This window comes from Lepus europaeus, chromosome X (assembly GCF_033115175.1).
Source record: "Lepus europaeus isolate LE1 chromosome X, mLepTim1.pri, whole genome shotgun sequence".
Classification (NCBI taxonomy): Eukaryota; Metazoa; Chordata; class Mammalia; order Lagomorpha; family Leporidae; genus Lepus; species Lepus europaeus.
This window is the reverse complement of record NC_084850.1, coordinates 101,364,309-101,379,335: the sequence shown is the minus strand read 5'-3', so window position 1 is coordinate 101,379,335 and position 15,027 is coordinate 101,364,309. Positions and strand designations below refer to the sequence as shown.

Here is a 15,027-nt window from a genome sequence, read left to right as displayed (position 1 = left end):
AAACAAATAAATATTTTTTAAAAAGAAAGATTTGTTATATCTTCATAAATTTTCATCTAGGTCTTTATGACTTCACATTTTCACATTTAAACCTCTAATTTTTCATGAATTTATTATGCGGCATTAGGGAAGAATTTAATCTGGATTTTTTTTTAACTGGATAGACACTTGTCAAGCAATAATTAATTATACAATCCACCTTTTGCTGTCTGTTGGGAAATGCATGCTGAAGTTTTGGATATAGTTTAGTGCATTCCTTGACTTTCTATTGTGTTTCATGTATTCATTTGTTTCAGAAAATAGAATTAAAAGGTAAGTTTATTTGGGAAAATAAAATTAAGGAATAAGAATAGGTATTTGGCCTAGCAGTTAAGACACCCGCATCCCATATCAGAATGTCTGGGTTCATTTCCCAGCTCCAACTTGCAATTCCAGCTTCCTGCCAATGCAGACCCTGGGAGGCAACAAGTGATGATTCAAGTTCACTTGCATTGAGTTCCTTTGCTCCTGGCTTCAGAACCCCTGACATCGTGGGCATTTGGGGAGTGAAACTGCAGTTGAGAGTGCTCTCTCCTCTTTCTAATAAATAAAAGGTAAATTAATAAATTAAATAATGAATCATTCTTTTTTTTAAAAAATGGAGTAATTAAGACAGTCCCAGATAAACAAAAACTGAGAGTTCATTGCTAGCAGACTTGCCCTACAAAAAAGACTGAAGGGAGTATTTCAGGCTAAAATGAAGACACTGAGCAGTAACCCAAATTCACATGAAGAAAGACAGTGTTGACGGTAATTACTCAAGGAAACCTAAAATTCAGTATTCACATAGTTTTTTTGTTTATACTTCCTCTGTTTTGCTATAACCCACACTGATGGGCATATAATATATAAAGATGCAACATATGGCAACAACGACATAAAGAAGCAAAACTTTTTTGCATTATCAAAATTAAACATATATTAATCTGAATTAGATTGTTGTTATCAATTAAGATGTTAATTTTGGGGCCAGCATTGTGGCATAGCGAGTTAAGCCACCACCTGCAATGCCAGCATCCCATATGGGCACTGGTTTGAGTCCTGGCTGCTCCACTTGCCAACCAGCTCCCTGCTAATGTTCCTGGAAGAGTAGTAGAAGATGACCCAAGTCCTTGGGCCCCTGCCACCCATGTGGACCCCTGCCACCCGGGAGAAGCTCCTGGCTCCTGGCTTTGGTCTGGTCCAGCCCCGGCAGTTGAGTGAACCAGTGGATAGATCTCTTCCTCTGTCTTTCCTTCTCTTCCTCTATAACTCAGCATTTCAAATAAATAAATAAATTTTTTAAAAGATGTTAATTTTAATCCCTGTATGGTTTGAGTGCATCCACTTCAAAATCCACATTGCCAATGCAACAGAAGAGGAGCCTGTAATTGGCTCCTGACTGGGATTAAATACCTTTATAAACGGACTTGATGGAGGCATCTGGTTCCCTCTTGCCCCTCTGCCTTCTGCCATAGGAAGACACAGCAAGAAGGCCTCACCACATGCTGTTACCTTGAATGACAGCATCGGTCTTGGACTTCCCAGCCTCCAGGTTGTGAGAAAATAAATTTCTGGATCTTTATTAATTACCCCGTCTGTGGTATACATAGCAGGAAAAAAAAAAAAAAAACAGACTAAGGCATTCACTCCTACATGACACTTGCACTTCGAAGAGTCTAAGACTTCTACATTGGAAACTACAACATTGCTGAGAGATTAAAGATTTAACTAAAGGGGCTGGTGCTGTGGCGTAGTGGGTAAAGCCACTACCTGCAGTGCCGGCATCCCATATGGCCGCCGGTTCGAGTCCTGGATGCTCCACTTCCGATCCAGCCCTCTGGTATAGCCTGGGAAAGCAGTAGAAGATGGCCCAAGTCCTTGGGCCCCTGCACCTGAGTGGGAGACCCGGAAGAATCTCCTGGCTCTTGGCTTCGGATTGGTGCAGTTCCAGCCATTGCAGCTCCAGCCGTTGCGGCCAATTGGGGAGTGAACCAGAAGATGGAAGACCTCTCTATCTGCCTCTCTTTCTCTCTCTGTATAACTCTTTCAAATAAATAAATAAATCTTTTTAAAAATCTAAGCAAAAAGAAAGATATACCATTTTCATTGCTTGGAAGATTGCATGATGTACTGATCCATGCTATGACATGAAAAAAACCTTGGAAATTATATTAAGTGAAAGATGGCAGACAGACAAGGCCACACAGTGTATGCTTTCACTTATATAAATGTCCAGAAAAGGCAAATCCATAGAGACTGAAAGTAGATTAGTGGTTTCCAGAGGTTGGAAGGAGGGGAGAATTACTGGAAATGGATATGAGGTTACTTTATGAAAATGTTCTGGGGCCCATGCTGTAGGTTAAGTCTCCACCTACGGCACTGACGTGACATTTGGGCACCGGTTAGTGTCCTGGCTGCTCCTCTTCTGATTCAGTTCTCTGCTGATGGCCTGGGAAAGCAGTAGAAGATGGCCCAAGTGCTTGGGCCCCTGCACCCACGTGGGCGACTTGGAAGAAGCTCCTAGCTCCTGGCTTCGGATCAGCCCAGTTCTGGCCATTCCAGCCATTTGAGGAGTGAACCAGCAGGTGGAAGACCCCTCTCTCTCTTTCTCTGCCTCTCTTTGTCTGTAACTCTACCTCTCAAATAAATAAATAAATAAAATCTTTTTTTTAAAAAAGAGAAAATGTTCTGGAATTAGATAGTGGTAATGGTTGCACATTATGAATATGCTAGAAATCATGGAGTTGTATACTCTTACATGGTAAATTTTATGGTATGAGAATTATATCTCAAAAAATAAATATCAAAAAAGATGAAGGCAGGCTGGCATTTTGACATAATGAATAAAGGTGCCACCTGCAACAGCAGTATCCCATATGGGTGTCAGTTTGAGTTCCAGATTCTCTACTTCTGATCCAGCTCCCTGCTAATACTCCTGGGAAAGCAGTAGAACATGGCCCAAGTATTTTGGGCCCCTGCCATCCATGTGGGAAACCTAAATGAAGCTCCTGGTTTTGGTCTGGCCCAGCCTCAGCCATTGTGGCCGTTTGGGTAGTGAACCAGAAGATAGAAGTGCTCTCTCTCTCTCTCTGTGTGTGTGTGTGTGTGTGTGTCCCTCTCTTTGTAACTCTGCCTCTCAAATAAATAAATAAATCTTTTTTAAAAAAAATATGATTGGGGGTGGACATTTAGCCCAGTGCTTAAGAAACTGGTTAAGACATTCACGTCCCCTTATCAGAGTACCTAGGCTTAATTCCCAGCCCTGCTTTATTGATTCCAGCTTGCTGGGAAGCAACAGTGCTGACTCAAGTAATTGGTCCTTGTTACCCATCAGGAGACCTGAATTGAGTTCTTAGCTTCAAGCTTGAGCCCAGCCCAGCCCCAACCATTGCAGATATTTGGAGAGTAAACCAGTGAATGGGAGCATATTTCTCTCTCTCTCTCTCTCTCTCTCTCTCTCTCTCTCTCCCTCTCTCTCTTTCTCTCTCTCTTCCCTTCTACCTCCTCTGCTCTCAAATAAAAATAAATAAGAAGCTTTTTTAATTATAAAAACTTTTTTGAAATAATGACAGAGTTCTTTATGTGATATACTCACAGTAGTACTAAAGCGTCAGGATAATACTCTAAGTGAAATTCAACATTATTTTTCTGCATGGCATGAATTCCTAAAACCTTCAGAATCCCCCAAGACAGATTTGCCTTAACAGAGGATAGGGTAAGTCATAACCCTTTCCCCAGATCTCCAAGCTTCTTGGGAAAGTAGGCTTTAAAATGTGGTGAATACGTTCACTTTAGCATCCAAGTGTTAACAGGTTCTTCCATCAAGTTCACCTAACAAGATTATCTGCCAGGAGTGCAGGGGGCAGGGGCGCGGGGCATGTACCATCTTCATCTCCTTGCAGTGCTTTTTGATAAATATGAAGACTTGTGTTTTTTAAGGCCAGGCACTGAAATTTCAGGTTGTCATTATTAATAAGAAGCAGGCTTGTTGAGTTTCAGTAGAGTGGCAATAAGGAATGAAGAAGGATGAGACAAGGATCCTATAGTATTAACCAGCTACAGTCAACTGCCGTACAAAGGACCTTCACAAAGTGCACGGAAGGGGCTGGCATGGTGGCAATAGAGGGTGAAGGCGCCACCTGCAATGCTGCCATCCCATAAGGGTGCTGGTTTGAGTCCTGGCTGCTCCACTTCCAATCCAGCTCACTGTTAAAGCACCTGGGAAAGCAGCAGAGGATGGCCCAAGTCCTTGGGCCCCTGCACCCATGGGGAGACCTGGAAGATGCACCTGGCTCCTGGCTTCAGCCTTCATTTGGATTTCATACAATTTCCAAGGATCACAAAATAATCTTTTTTCATCTCAAAATATGATAATTCTTAGCTCGAGCACCATAGGAAGATTGGCAGCAGGCCATAGCTTGCCTATTCCTGTGCTCCAGTGCCAAGTTCAGGGCACTCCTGTCTGCCTCACTCACAGCCGTATCCCTAGCACCTACAACGTTCTCTGCTATCTCCCCAGCCACTGACACCCAGGAGGTTCTCATAAATGGTTACTGAATCCAGTTATTGAAGAAGTGGAGAAGTGAGTGAACACAGGAGAGTGGGCATTTCTACTCCCAGAGCCTCAGCTGACCCCTGCCTGCACCGAGACAGGCTTCCCCAAGAAATCTTCAGAAAAGATCAAAAGTCTGAGTCCAGGATGGTGTTTCAGCATCTTTATTCTCCTCTTTAGCCCGAGGTTAATCCTGATGAAAAGCTTTAGACAAGAGGAGGTGGAGAGGACTGGGCTTGGGCTTCCCAAGGACCCAGCCTTCTCTCCCCCTGTGAGGTTAGGGATCGGGGTGGGGTTAGAGCCGTGATCCAAGCTCAGCTCCTTGGGGAGGAGGGACACCTCTGCTGTCTCTCACCTCAGACAGCCACACTAATGGGAACCAGCCACCTCTACATACCAGGCTGGAGGGTCCCTGGAGAGTACCCCCGCCCCACCACATACACTTGCACACGTGCACAGGGACCCAAGCCATGCATGGTCAGTGTCCAGACATGTGGTTGTGGCCTGTCGCCCAGTTGGTAAACATAAAGCCTAGACTGATGGCCATGAAGAGGACCCCCAGGATGCCAAAGCACAGAGCCTGCAGGCAAAAGAGAGAGTGAAGATGAGGCTGCCTGGGACTCCCTACTCAAGCTCCTCCTGAGAATGTGCCTCAAGCCCTCCACCCCTTCCAGGGGAGCCCATCTGTCCCTGACCTTGGCCCTCTTCTCCTTCCTTAAAGTAGCCCTTTCCTGTGAACCCAGAACCCCCTACCCCCTGGAGTCTCCCTTCCATCCTCCCTCCTAGATGGGTTCAGGCTCTTCCCAACAGCGCTTCTTCCCTCCGTCTGGAGAATGCTCCCTTCTGGAATGTTCTCTCTGTCTTCCAAGACCCTGGTGGTGCTGACTATTCTGCTCCTCCCTAGGACAACCACCTTCATTCTTCCAGACCATAGGTCCCTCTTCCTGGCCATTCCTTCTCCCCTCACCCCCACTCCGCATCCCCCACCAAGAACATTCCTCCCATCCCCAGGTATCCTGCAGCAAGCACTCTCTCCTCCAAATGTGGAGTCTTTCCCTAACCCCCTCTGGAATGCTCACTTGGATCTTGGGCCAGGAGAAGAGGGGCTCCGTGTCAGAGGGTACAATGCGGAGGTAGAAAATGCTGGGAAGGATGAAGATGAGGCTGGGAGCTGAGGTTGACCCTGGAGGACCAGAACAATGTGCAGGAGACAATGTGAGCTTGGGTACAAGGCCATGTTAGTTGGGATCTGGGACTGGGGTGGGGACACTGACCAATAACTCCAAAGATATCCCGGATGGTTGGCACACAGATGACAAGGACGTTGACCAACACCAGCAGGATCAGAGCTATGGCCACATGCCGTAACCAGCTGAAGGCTTTGCTTGGGAAGAGCAGCTGCTGCAGGGCCCGGCGGATCTGTGGCCAGAGTGGGGTATAGCAGGGGTCAGGGCTCAAGTGTTGCCCCCTTCAATGTGATCACCTGCCTTTAATTCCACCCTCTATGTGAGATCCCTACCCCCCACTGACTCCCACCAGATCCACCATGTCAAAACACTCAACTGTGCTTCCACCGTCTGAAGGAGCTTCCTGCCTCCATCCTTCAACAATTCCTGTCTCTTCCTTCTGTTTGTCCATCTGTGCCTCCACCCATTGTCTGAAAGCCTCACCTCCTCTCTCTCACCATCTTCACTTCCCGCTGTGCCTGACCATCCACCCAGCCTGCCATTCATTTTGAGTCCACCCCGTAGCTGCCTACCATCTGTCTACCTCTGCATCTTTTCTCTGCCTAATCATTCCTGCCTCCCCTCTGAGAGCCTTGTCCCTTCTACATCTCACCACTTCCACCTCTACCCTTTTTCTGTCCCATCCCTGTTTCTTTGTTGCAACTGACCACCTAGCTATGCTTCTGCCCTCTGGCTGAGCATCCCTGCCTTGTTCTTCTGTTTACCCATCCATTTGGGCTTCCTCCCTCCAACAGTCCACCTGTCCCCCTGACCCACTCTGTCTGGAGATATCTCCACTTTAGTCTTCTCTGTCTACCTGGCAGCTCTGCCTTCCCTGTCTGTCCATCTCTGCTTCCATCCATCCATCCACTTGTAGCTCTACTCCCCATCCAAACATGCACACCCACGCCTTCCACCCATCACGTATGTCCCCCACTCCGTGGGCTTGCCCTCGCCCCCACACACAGGGAACAGAACAACTGGCACGGTGAGGGTCACAGCAACCAGCACAGCCAGGCGCACGCAGAGGATGAGCAGGTCCCTCTGGCTGTACATGTGTAGCAACTCTGCCTCCACGCTGCCTGAACCAGGACACAGGGGAGACACACATTGCAGGTTTTGGAGGGAGTGCCGGGACTAATGTCCCAGAAACCCAAAGATACATACACAGTGACAAAATCTACACAGTGACTAAATCTAGACACATGACGTGCATCCTCCCTTAAGAAACTGATGAGTCCAAGGTCATGGAAGGAGAAAGCTCGGAGGCTCCTACCCTAACCTTCTGCCTAATCCCCACCCCAGCACCACTCCCCAACCCCTGCCACCAGCCTTGGCACTGGCCCCACTCACTGTAGAAGGTGAGGTATCCAAAGGTCGCTGTGAGTGCATACATGAAAAACATGGCCCCAATGGACACATTGGCCACGGCTTGCATCCTGCGCTGGGTGGGCCTGAGGTATATAGAGGTCATGGAAGTGTCATGCCCAGACCCCTTAACTTGGCCTAGATCCCACAAAACCAGCTCCCACCCTCTACCTCCCCTATGTGACTAGCCAAGCCACCTCCCTCTATCCATCCATATCTCACCCTATTTGATCACCATTTTTTCTCCTTTGCATCTGACCACCCACACTGTACCTCTCTGTCTAGTCATCCATACCACCCCCCCCTAATTTTTATCCCTGCTTCCCCTTTCCCATCCATCCCTCCTTGTCCATTAGTCCATGCCTGTCTCCCCATCCTCACCATACATACTGCCCCCTCCATCACATTATCTGCACTCTACCTCCCAACTCTGCTCATTGACACTCATACTGAATGTTAAAATGATAGGCCACTTGGGGCTGGTGCTGTGGCATAGCAAATAAAGCCACTGCCTGCAGTGCTGGCATCCCATATGGGTGCCGGTTCAAGTCCCAGCTGCTCCACTTCCGATCCAGCTCTCTGCTATGGCCTGGGAAAGTAATGGAAGATGGCCCAAGTCCTTAGGTCCCTGAACCCATGAACCCATGGGGGAGACCCAGAAGTAGCTCCTGGCTCCTGGCTTTGGATGGGCCCAGCTCTGGCCATTGGGGCTATTTGGGGAGTGAACCAGCAGATAGAAGACTTCTGCCTCTCTCTCTCTCTGCCTATCTGTAACTCTGTCTTTCAAATAAATAAATAAATCTTTAAATAAATGATAGACCACTTCAGTTCCAATCAGTAAACACTCACTATGGTGAGTCCCCTGAAAGCCCAAAGTCCCCAAAGCCCAAAGCCCTCCCTTGGTACAACATAGTCACCATCAAGCTGACAGCCCCCAGATGACTGTAAGGATTGTCAGACACCATGACTGTCCACCCTGCCCCTGGCTGGCCCAGTATGCATGGCCACTTGCCTGCCCACTCACCGGCAGAGTTCCGTGTAGATGGGCAGCACCTCAGGGTGGCAGACAAAGGCGAAAGCCATGATGGGAATCGTGTAGGACATCTGCACATAGGATCAGAATCCATGGTGGGTTAGAGAAGCCACTCCTCATCCTCCTGGCCCTCCCCTTGCCCTCCATATCAGACACATGGCAGTGCCTGTTGGCCAATACCTGACCACACTCTGATGGGGATGCACTAGGGGCCAGGCCCATTGAGTCTGGGAGTGGTGTAAGCTCCTTCAGGCCTGCCCACCCACCTGAGAGTCAACTGTGAACATGTGGGCCTCACAGCTGGTGTTGAATCCCTGCTTGGGGACGTCTGGGGAGTCTTCACTCGTCACTGCTGTCTCATTGCGGCCTATGGCACAGCCAATCTGGAATTTCTTATAGATGACCTGAGGGTAGGGAAGTGGGAAAGTGAGGTCACAGGGCTCCACCCCAGTGTCCCAAACTCTATCTGCACTTTAGCACAACCTTTTCTCTGACTCACCGAAACAAGAAAAAACAGCATACAGGTCAGAGAGAGACCACTGGTATATCCCAGATAACCTACAAGGAGTAACACACAGAGCCTCAGAAATCAAAGAACCCCCACCATAGCAAACCCCAAACCCCTGCAACGTCCCCTCACCCCCACTACCTTTGCAAAAACTTCTACTTCCACTTGAACTAGCCTCCCCTCCACAGCAAACATCTACTAATCTTTTAAATCTCACACCAAATAAGCTCTCCTCTGCTGCTTTGCAGCCCTCAACAATGGGGATTTTCTCAGTGCACTCCCCTCTGTCTAAGATCACTCTCCAATGACCACCCCAGGAAATCTCTTACCCAAGTGTTTCATGAGGGCCAGGGGCAGGATGATTATCACACTGACAATGATGATGAGAAAGTTGCCCTTCAAGTACCAGTCCCTGAGAAGAGAGGAAGACACAGTGACCGGCTGTGGCCAAAGAAAACTACTGGGTACTCATTCACAAAACAACAGTCAGCCAACCACCCAGATTCCCGTTCACAAAGAGATGAGCTAATACTGCAACTAGAAGCCATTCAGGGGTGTACAGTGACACATGGCACAGCAGCACAGATAGCAACATTCAGACCGATTGAGCAACACCACCAGTAGGATGCAGAGGAAAACACGTGCACAGGGAGATAAAAGTCACCGCCAGATTTGCAAGAGGACACACAATCAGATGAGCAAACACCTCTAAGCAGTCAGACTCGATGTTAAAATCAGCCCAACACAAGATGCCAGACACAAAGATAGCGTGAGTCAAGATCCTGGTATGTCAGACAAGTAGAACAACAATGAGATAATTTGTTATGGAACAGGCAATGATGCAGTCAGTCAAAAAAGTCAGAAACACACATTTGAACAGCTCAAAGTTTGCAGGACACCTGAAAGTAGCTAGGCTGATTTGGCCACACAGACAAAGACAGACTGAAATAGAAACAGAATGAGATGGCTGACCACACTGCTGAAACCAAGCTCAAAGAAACAGTGGGGAGATAAGCATTGTGGTGCAGCAGGTTAAGCTGCTGGTTGCAACACTGGCATCCCATATTGGAGTGCTGGTTCAAGTCCTAGCTGTTCCACTTCCACTCCAGCTCCCTGCTAATGCATCCTGGGAGGCAGCAGATGATTAATCAAGTGCTTGGGCCTCTGCCAATGTTGCAGGCATTTGGGGAGTGAACCAGTGAATGGAAAATCTCTCTCTCTCTCTCTCTCTCTCTCTCTCTCTTTCTCTCTCTCCCTCTCTCTCCCTCCCTCACTTTCACATATACGAAAACAAAGTAGATAAATATTTCAAAAAAGAAACAGTGGGATTCTGTACAGATACTGGAGGGAAATACATAGGCAAGACACTCAGTTAATACAGAATCAGCTGAATAACAGTTCATTCATTCAAAAGAATTTTACTGAATGCTTGCTATGTTCCATGCTTTCACATGTTCTCTTTCTATCTCATACACATAGCTACTAAGAAATAGACCAATGAAGTACCATTAGCCCTATATACAGTAGGAAGTAATGATAATAGTTAGACATACTAAGTCACATGTCAGCTACCTGGATGGTCTCAGAATCAGGACAAAGATCTAACAAGACACACACATAGATGACAAAAAGAAAGGTCTCTGTTACTATTACGGGGGGGAGGGGTATTGGGCCTAGGAGATAAGACACCTGTGTCCCATATCAGAGTACTTGAGTTCAATACTCAGCTCTACTCCTGACTCCAGCTTCCTGCTAACATGAATCCTGGGAGACAGCAGTGATGGCTCAAGTTGTTGGGCCCCTGCCACCCATGTGGGAGACCTGGATTGAGTTCCAGGCTCCCATCTTTGTCCCCTGGCCCAGGGCCGTGGCAGGCATTTAGGAATTGAACCCATGAATGACAGCTTTCTCTGTAGAGCTTTCTCTCTCTCTCTCTCATAAATAAATAAGCTTTAAAATGATGACAAATGGGGGGTGGCACATACACACCGTGCAAAGTCTATGAGACCAGAGTCAGGCTCAGCCTCTGGACAACCACAGGTATGGATTAACCACACAAAGGCAACTAGATATTTGCAGTTGGAGCAAAAGCACCACAGTATACTGTGCATGCACACATACACACACACACATACACACATACACAGCTGGAGTCCCATCATACACAAGTAAGCATACAGACCTAGCCAGCATGATGAATCCATTGTCAAACACAAAGCAGGATGCACAGAGCAGATCAACAACCAAACATCCATGGCTGCAACCATAAACAGAGGACATATATGTACAGGCACAGGAATCACATGTACAAAGCCAGAGAATTTTCTAGAACAAGTGTCACTGAACCAAATATAGAGATAGAGGTGGCTGGTCACATACAATCAGAGCAAGTTATAGGCACAGTCAGTACCACAGTCCACTGGCGTGCACACACATACACATACACATCACTGGAGTCAGCTATCATTCACAGAACTAGACAGGATCAACAAGGTTGATGGACCCAGAATCAGAGTCACAGAATCAGCTGGACAGGCAGGCAGAGTGACCAAGTGTCAGACACATACACTGGAATCACACTGAACAGAACACAGCTATAGTCAATCATACAGAGAGAATCAACTAGTGCAACAGTCACTAAATCAAGTCACTAAAGTCCCCATCTACTGAATATGTACTGCCACACACTCACAGCATCACTGAACACTGGACATGCAGAGCCAGCCAGAAGCGATTGGAATAGCAATCACAGAATCAGCACATGGTCTACTGGGCTGCTATAGTCAAAGCAACAGTCACACACACTGCTGGCATCACCATACACAGGAATCAGTCTGACCCAACTGGCCTGCCCAACAGCCTCAAAATAGAACGACTGGGTATCAGCTGGACACACAGAGTTGAAGATACCAGCTGCACCTCACAAGCAGACACAGGGTCTGTGCATCAGCCAAGGGGTATTGCTCACTCACCCCTCAGGGCTCATGGGCAGGAAGGAGCCAATAACCAGGGGGAGTTCGGATTTGATGATGAACAGGTAACTGGACATGGCTGGTGCGGATGGGGGAGGTGTAAGCAGAAGGATTCCCCTCACTCCCTTACCCCATCTTTGCCAGCCCAACCTGGGGAAGCCCACCTCACCCCAACTTCTTCCCCCAGCTGACCGCCACCTCCCAGAGTCCTCACCCCCAACATTGTGCAGACAGATGACGGCGGCCACCACTACCTTCCCTGCAGGCCCGAATGCCCTCTGTCCCAGCTGCTCATAGGCTCGGATGCCAGGAGGGGAAACAAGAAGCAACGGGTTGTGGGTGCAAAAGGCCAAGACAAGGGTGAGGAATGGGAGGAGGGTAGAAGGGCTGGGAGCTAGGAACTTGTGGTTTGGGAGAACTGGGGCAGGCTGATGGAGACTGGGAGTGATACTTAAGTAGATAGGGTGGAACTTGAGGTAGAGTCTGGGTGGTGGGATCTGACGCCAGGTAACAGAAGTTGGGGAGAAGGGTAGGGGTGGGAGGTAGGAAGTAGGGATCCTGGAGCCAGGATATGGACTAAAACCATGGTGGGCATGAAGCTTAGGATTAGGGAAGTCGGGAGCTGAGGAGTGGGTGTCTCAGGGTTGTGGGGCTGGCTTTCGGGGGGCAGAGGTAGAGTGGTCTGGGACCGGGGAGAGCCTGGACAATGGGGTCTCATAACCAGACTGAGGGGTGAAGTTGGGAATCCAGGATTCCAGATAAAGTCTGGGGGCCAGGGTTCAGTGTGGGGTTTGGAGTTCAAGAAACAAAGTGTGGGATCTGGGGTTGCCTGGTCTGGGATCTGGGGTCTGGGTGGTATACCCAGAATCTGGGTTTCGGGTGAGGTTTGGGGTGTGAGGTCCAGGATCTGGGTTGAGCTCTAGACCTGGGTCTAGAGTCTGGGGTCCAAAGGATGAGGGTGGGGACTGGGATCCAGGCTCTGGGTCTCACCTACAACACCGGCGCAGGTCAGCAGGAGGTGGATGGAGTATGAAGACAGAAGGGCAATGCACAGCAGCAGGGCTCTGAGGCAGAGGGCACAGCTCAGACCCGGCCCCAGGCCTTCCACTCACCCTCCCCAAACCCGCCCCCCCCCCCCCCGCAGGCCACCCATGGACTCACAGGAAGAAGATGACGCCTGTGTGGGACATGGCATAGGCCAGCCCCAGGATGCCGCTGCCCATGATGGCATTGCTGAGATTGAACACTGACATCCCGAATGATGTGTTCCCCTCAAACTGTAGGCAAGAGGCAAAGTCCGGACACACATGGAGAGGGGAGACTCAGGAAGGAGGCCAGTGCTGGGGCCGGGGAAAGACTGCACGGGGGAAGAAGCCCAGGCAGGGCCATGGGAGAGGGCAAGAGGCTAGAAGGGGAAAAAAGAGTTGTAGATAGTCAAAAGCTGAGAAACGGAGACTGGGAAAGGCAAAAGTTGGAAGAGAAACTTGGGAGCGAGCAGCTGGATGCGGAGAGGGGCAGGGGAGGGTAGAACAGCTACTGAAGGCAAAACCATCAGGGAAGAGAGTAACTGTGGACAGAGATCAGCTGAGGATGGGGAAGCACTGAGGAGGAAGAGCAGTTGGGGGGAGCTAGAGCCCAGCACGAACGGAGAGGAGCCACTGGGGAGGGCGGTCGTTCAGTTGGTCCGGGGAGCAACCAGGGCGGGAGGAAGCTAAGCAAGGGAGAGCGCTAAAGAGGGAGTACCTGGGAAAGGGGAGAATCTGAGAATAGCTGGGCAGGGGGCTAGCTGGGCAGGGGAACAGCTGGATTAGTCTGGGAGATGCGCTGGGGCAGGTGCGGCTGGGACACACCATGTGGGGATCACTCACATCCATGAATTGGACCGGCTTCCTCTCAGGGACAGGATCATCGCTGGGCAGAAAGTCCTCATGTTCCTGACTGGGGCTGGACAGGGCAGGAAAACACAAGTAGGGCTGATAAGAAGGTAACCCTCACCGCGGCCCCTGACTCCATGGATCCCTGACTCACCCCACAGCATCGGCAGGGAGGGCTCCTCCATTCATCTTTGGATCCTGCAGTTCCATCCTGTGGACAGAGACACGGGGTGGGCACGGGGATCGGACACGGAGCAGGAGGGCTACAAAATGAGAAGTGTTGCAGGAAGGAGAAAAAGGCCCCACAGAGACCAGCAGATATAAAAGCCCAGGAGCAGGTGGAAAGCCCGAGAAACAAGAACAGGGAGGGAAGAGAGAGAAAGGGAAATACATGGTGAGTGTTAAAGACAAGCCTAAGGGGCACCAGAGAAAGAGACTGGGGAGAGAGCAGAAAAGCAGAAGGGGAAAAAAAAAACCGCCAAGAGTTACTCAGACACAGAGCACAGAGGGCAGGGAGAGATCTTCAGAGAGAGAAAGAGAAAGAGAAAGAAAGACCCAGAGAGACCAACCCCACAGCAGATGAGATGTCCATTCAGAGCTGAGACAGCTTCTTGTCCCGGACCCTAGACTCACAGTGCCTCTCTGGCACTGTCCTTTTAGTTCCTGTCCCCCGCGCCCTCCCCTCCTCCCTCCCCCATCACTACGTGGCCAGCCGCTTACTCCTTGCAAGGACACGTGTCAGCGCGACTGCCCCACCTCTCCTAATGCTCCCCCCCTCCCGCCTCCCCGTCTGGCACCGCAGCCCAGAACTGATGCAACCTGTTGAAGGGGCTGGAGGTGGGAAGGGGGGCAGGCTCAGAGACTCCAGCAAACTGCTCTCAGCCACAGGGACAAAGGGACAGAGGGGCAAAAGACAGAAGGCAGAGAACATCAGATTCAGGCAGCAGGACAGATGGCGTGGATCGATAGGCCTGGGGATGGCAGTGGGGCAGGTGCAGGGGTAGATACTGCCAGGCCATTACAGGCAGACCTCAGTCAGCCCAGCCAGGAGAGGACCCTGAATCTTGGGGGCTCCCAGGGGGAGGCAAGAAGGTGGGTGTGGTGGGGTGGGGAGTGTGCACACTGCAAACTGGGTGCGTCCCAGAGTCCTGGTCTCCAGCCCAGGCATGGGGTGGGGCCTGTCCACACCCCAACTGAGGGGCCCCATGCTCTGTCTGTCTTATCTGGGGGTCTGCCTGTTCACTCCCATCCAGGCATTGGGCAGGCGTGTCTGTCCCAGGCAAGGTACATGTCCCCTACAGGGAATCACACAGGGTGGACTTGGGGTCTGGCCCCAACTTGACTGGGCTACTTGAAGGCCAGGTGGACAAGAGGCCTCTGTCCAGGCCCCTCTTCTGCCTGCCCACCCCCAACAGGGAGCACAGAATTCCCGGAAAAGCCAGAAGCTGGCTAGGGCTTCAAAGCGAGCCTAGA

General features: G+C 49.9%; 1 protein-coding gene across 5 annotated transcripts; it reads right to left on the bottom strand.

The window, feature by feature from the left end:
* Positions 1-4,727: 4,727 nt before the first annotated feature.
* SLC38A5 (solute carrier family 38 member 5) lies at positions 4,728-14,300 on the bottom strand. 5 transcript variants are annotated; one of them, XM_062184020.1, is made up of 16 exons: positions 14,275-14,300; positions 13,709-13,765; positions 13,549-13,624; positions 12,842-12,957; positions 12,672-12,744; positions 11,895-11,988; positions 11,681-11,759; positions 9,038-9,120; positions 8,700-8,758; positions 8,467-8,604; positions 8,192-8,271; positions 7,153-7,253; positions 6,766-6,881; positions 5,848-5,992; positions 5,653-5,756; positions 4,728-5,153 (listed from the first exon to the last, which is right to left on the bottom strand). In XM_062184020.1, exons 2-16 carry the CDS (start codon positions 13,762-13,764, stop codon positions 5,052-5,054), a joined length of 1,422 nt encoding a protein of 473 aa, XP_062040004.1. In that variant the 5' UTR covers position 13,765; positions 14,275-14,300; the 3' UTR covers positions 4,728-5,051. The 5 variants fall into 5 exon arrangements, with proteins under 5 accessions (XP_062040004.1, XP_062040003.1, XP_062040002.1 ...); XM_062184019.1 differs by lacking the exon at positions 14,275-14,300 and adding an exon at positions 14,124-14,225 and having other exon boundaries at positions 11,895-11,978; positions 12,671-12,744; XM_062184018.1 differs by lacking the exon at positions 14,275-14,300 and adding an exon at positions 14,124-14,225.
* Between the last annotated feature and the right edge of the window lie 727 nt (positions 14,301-15,027).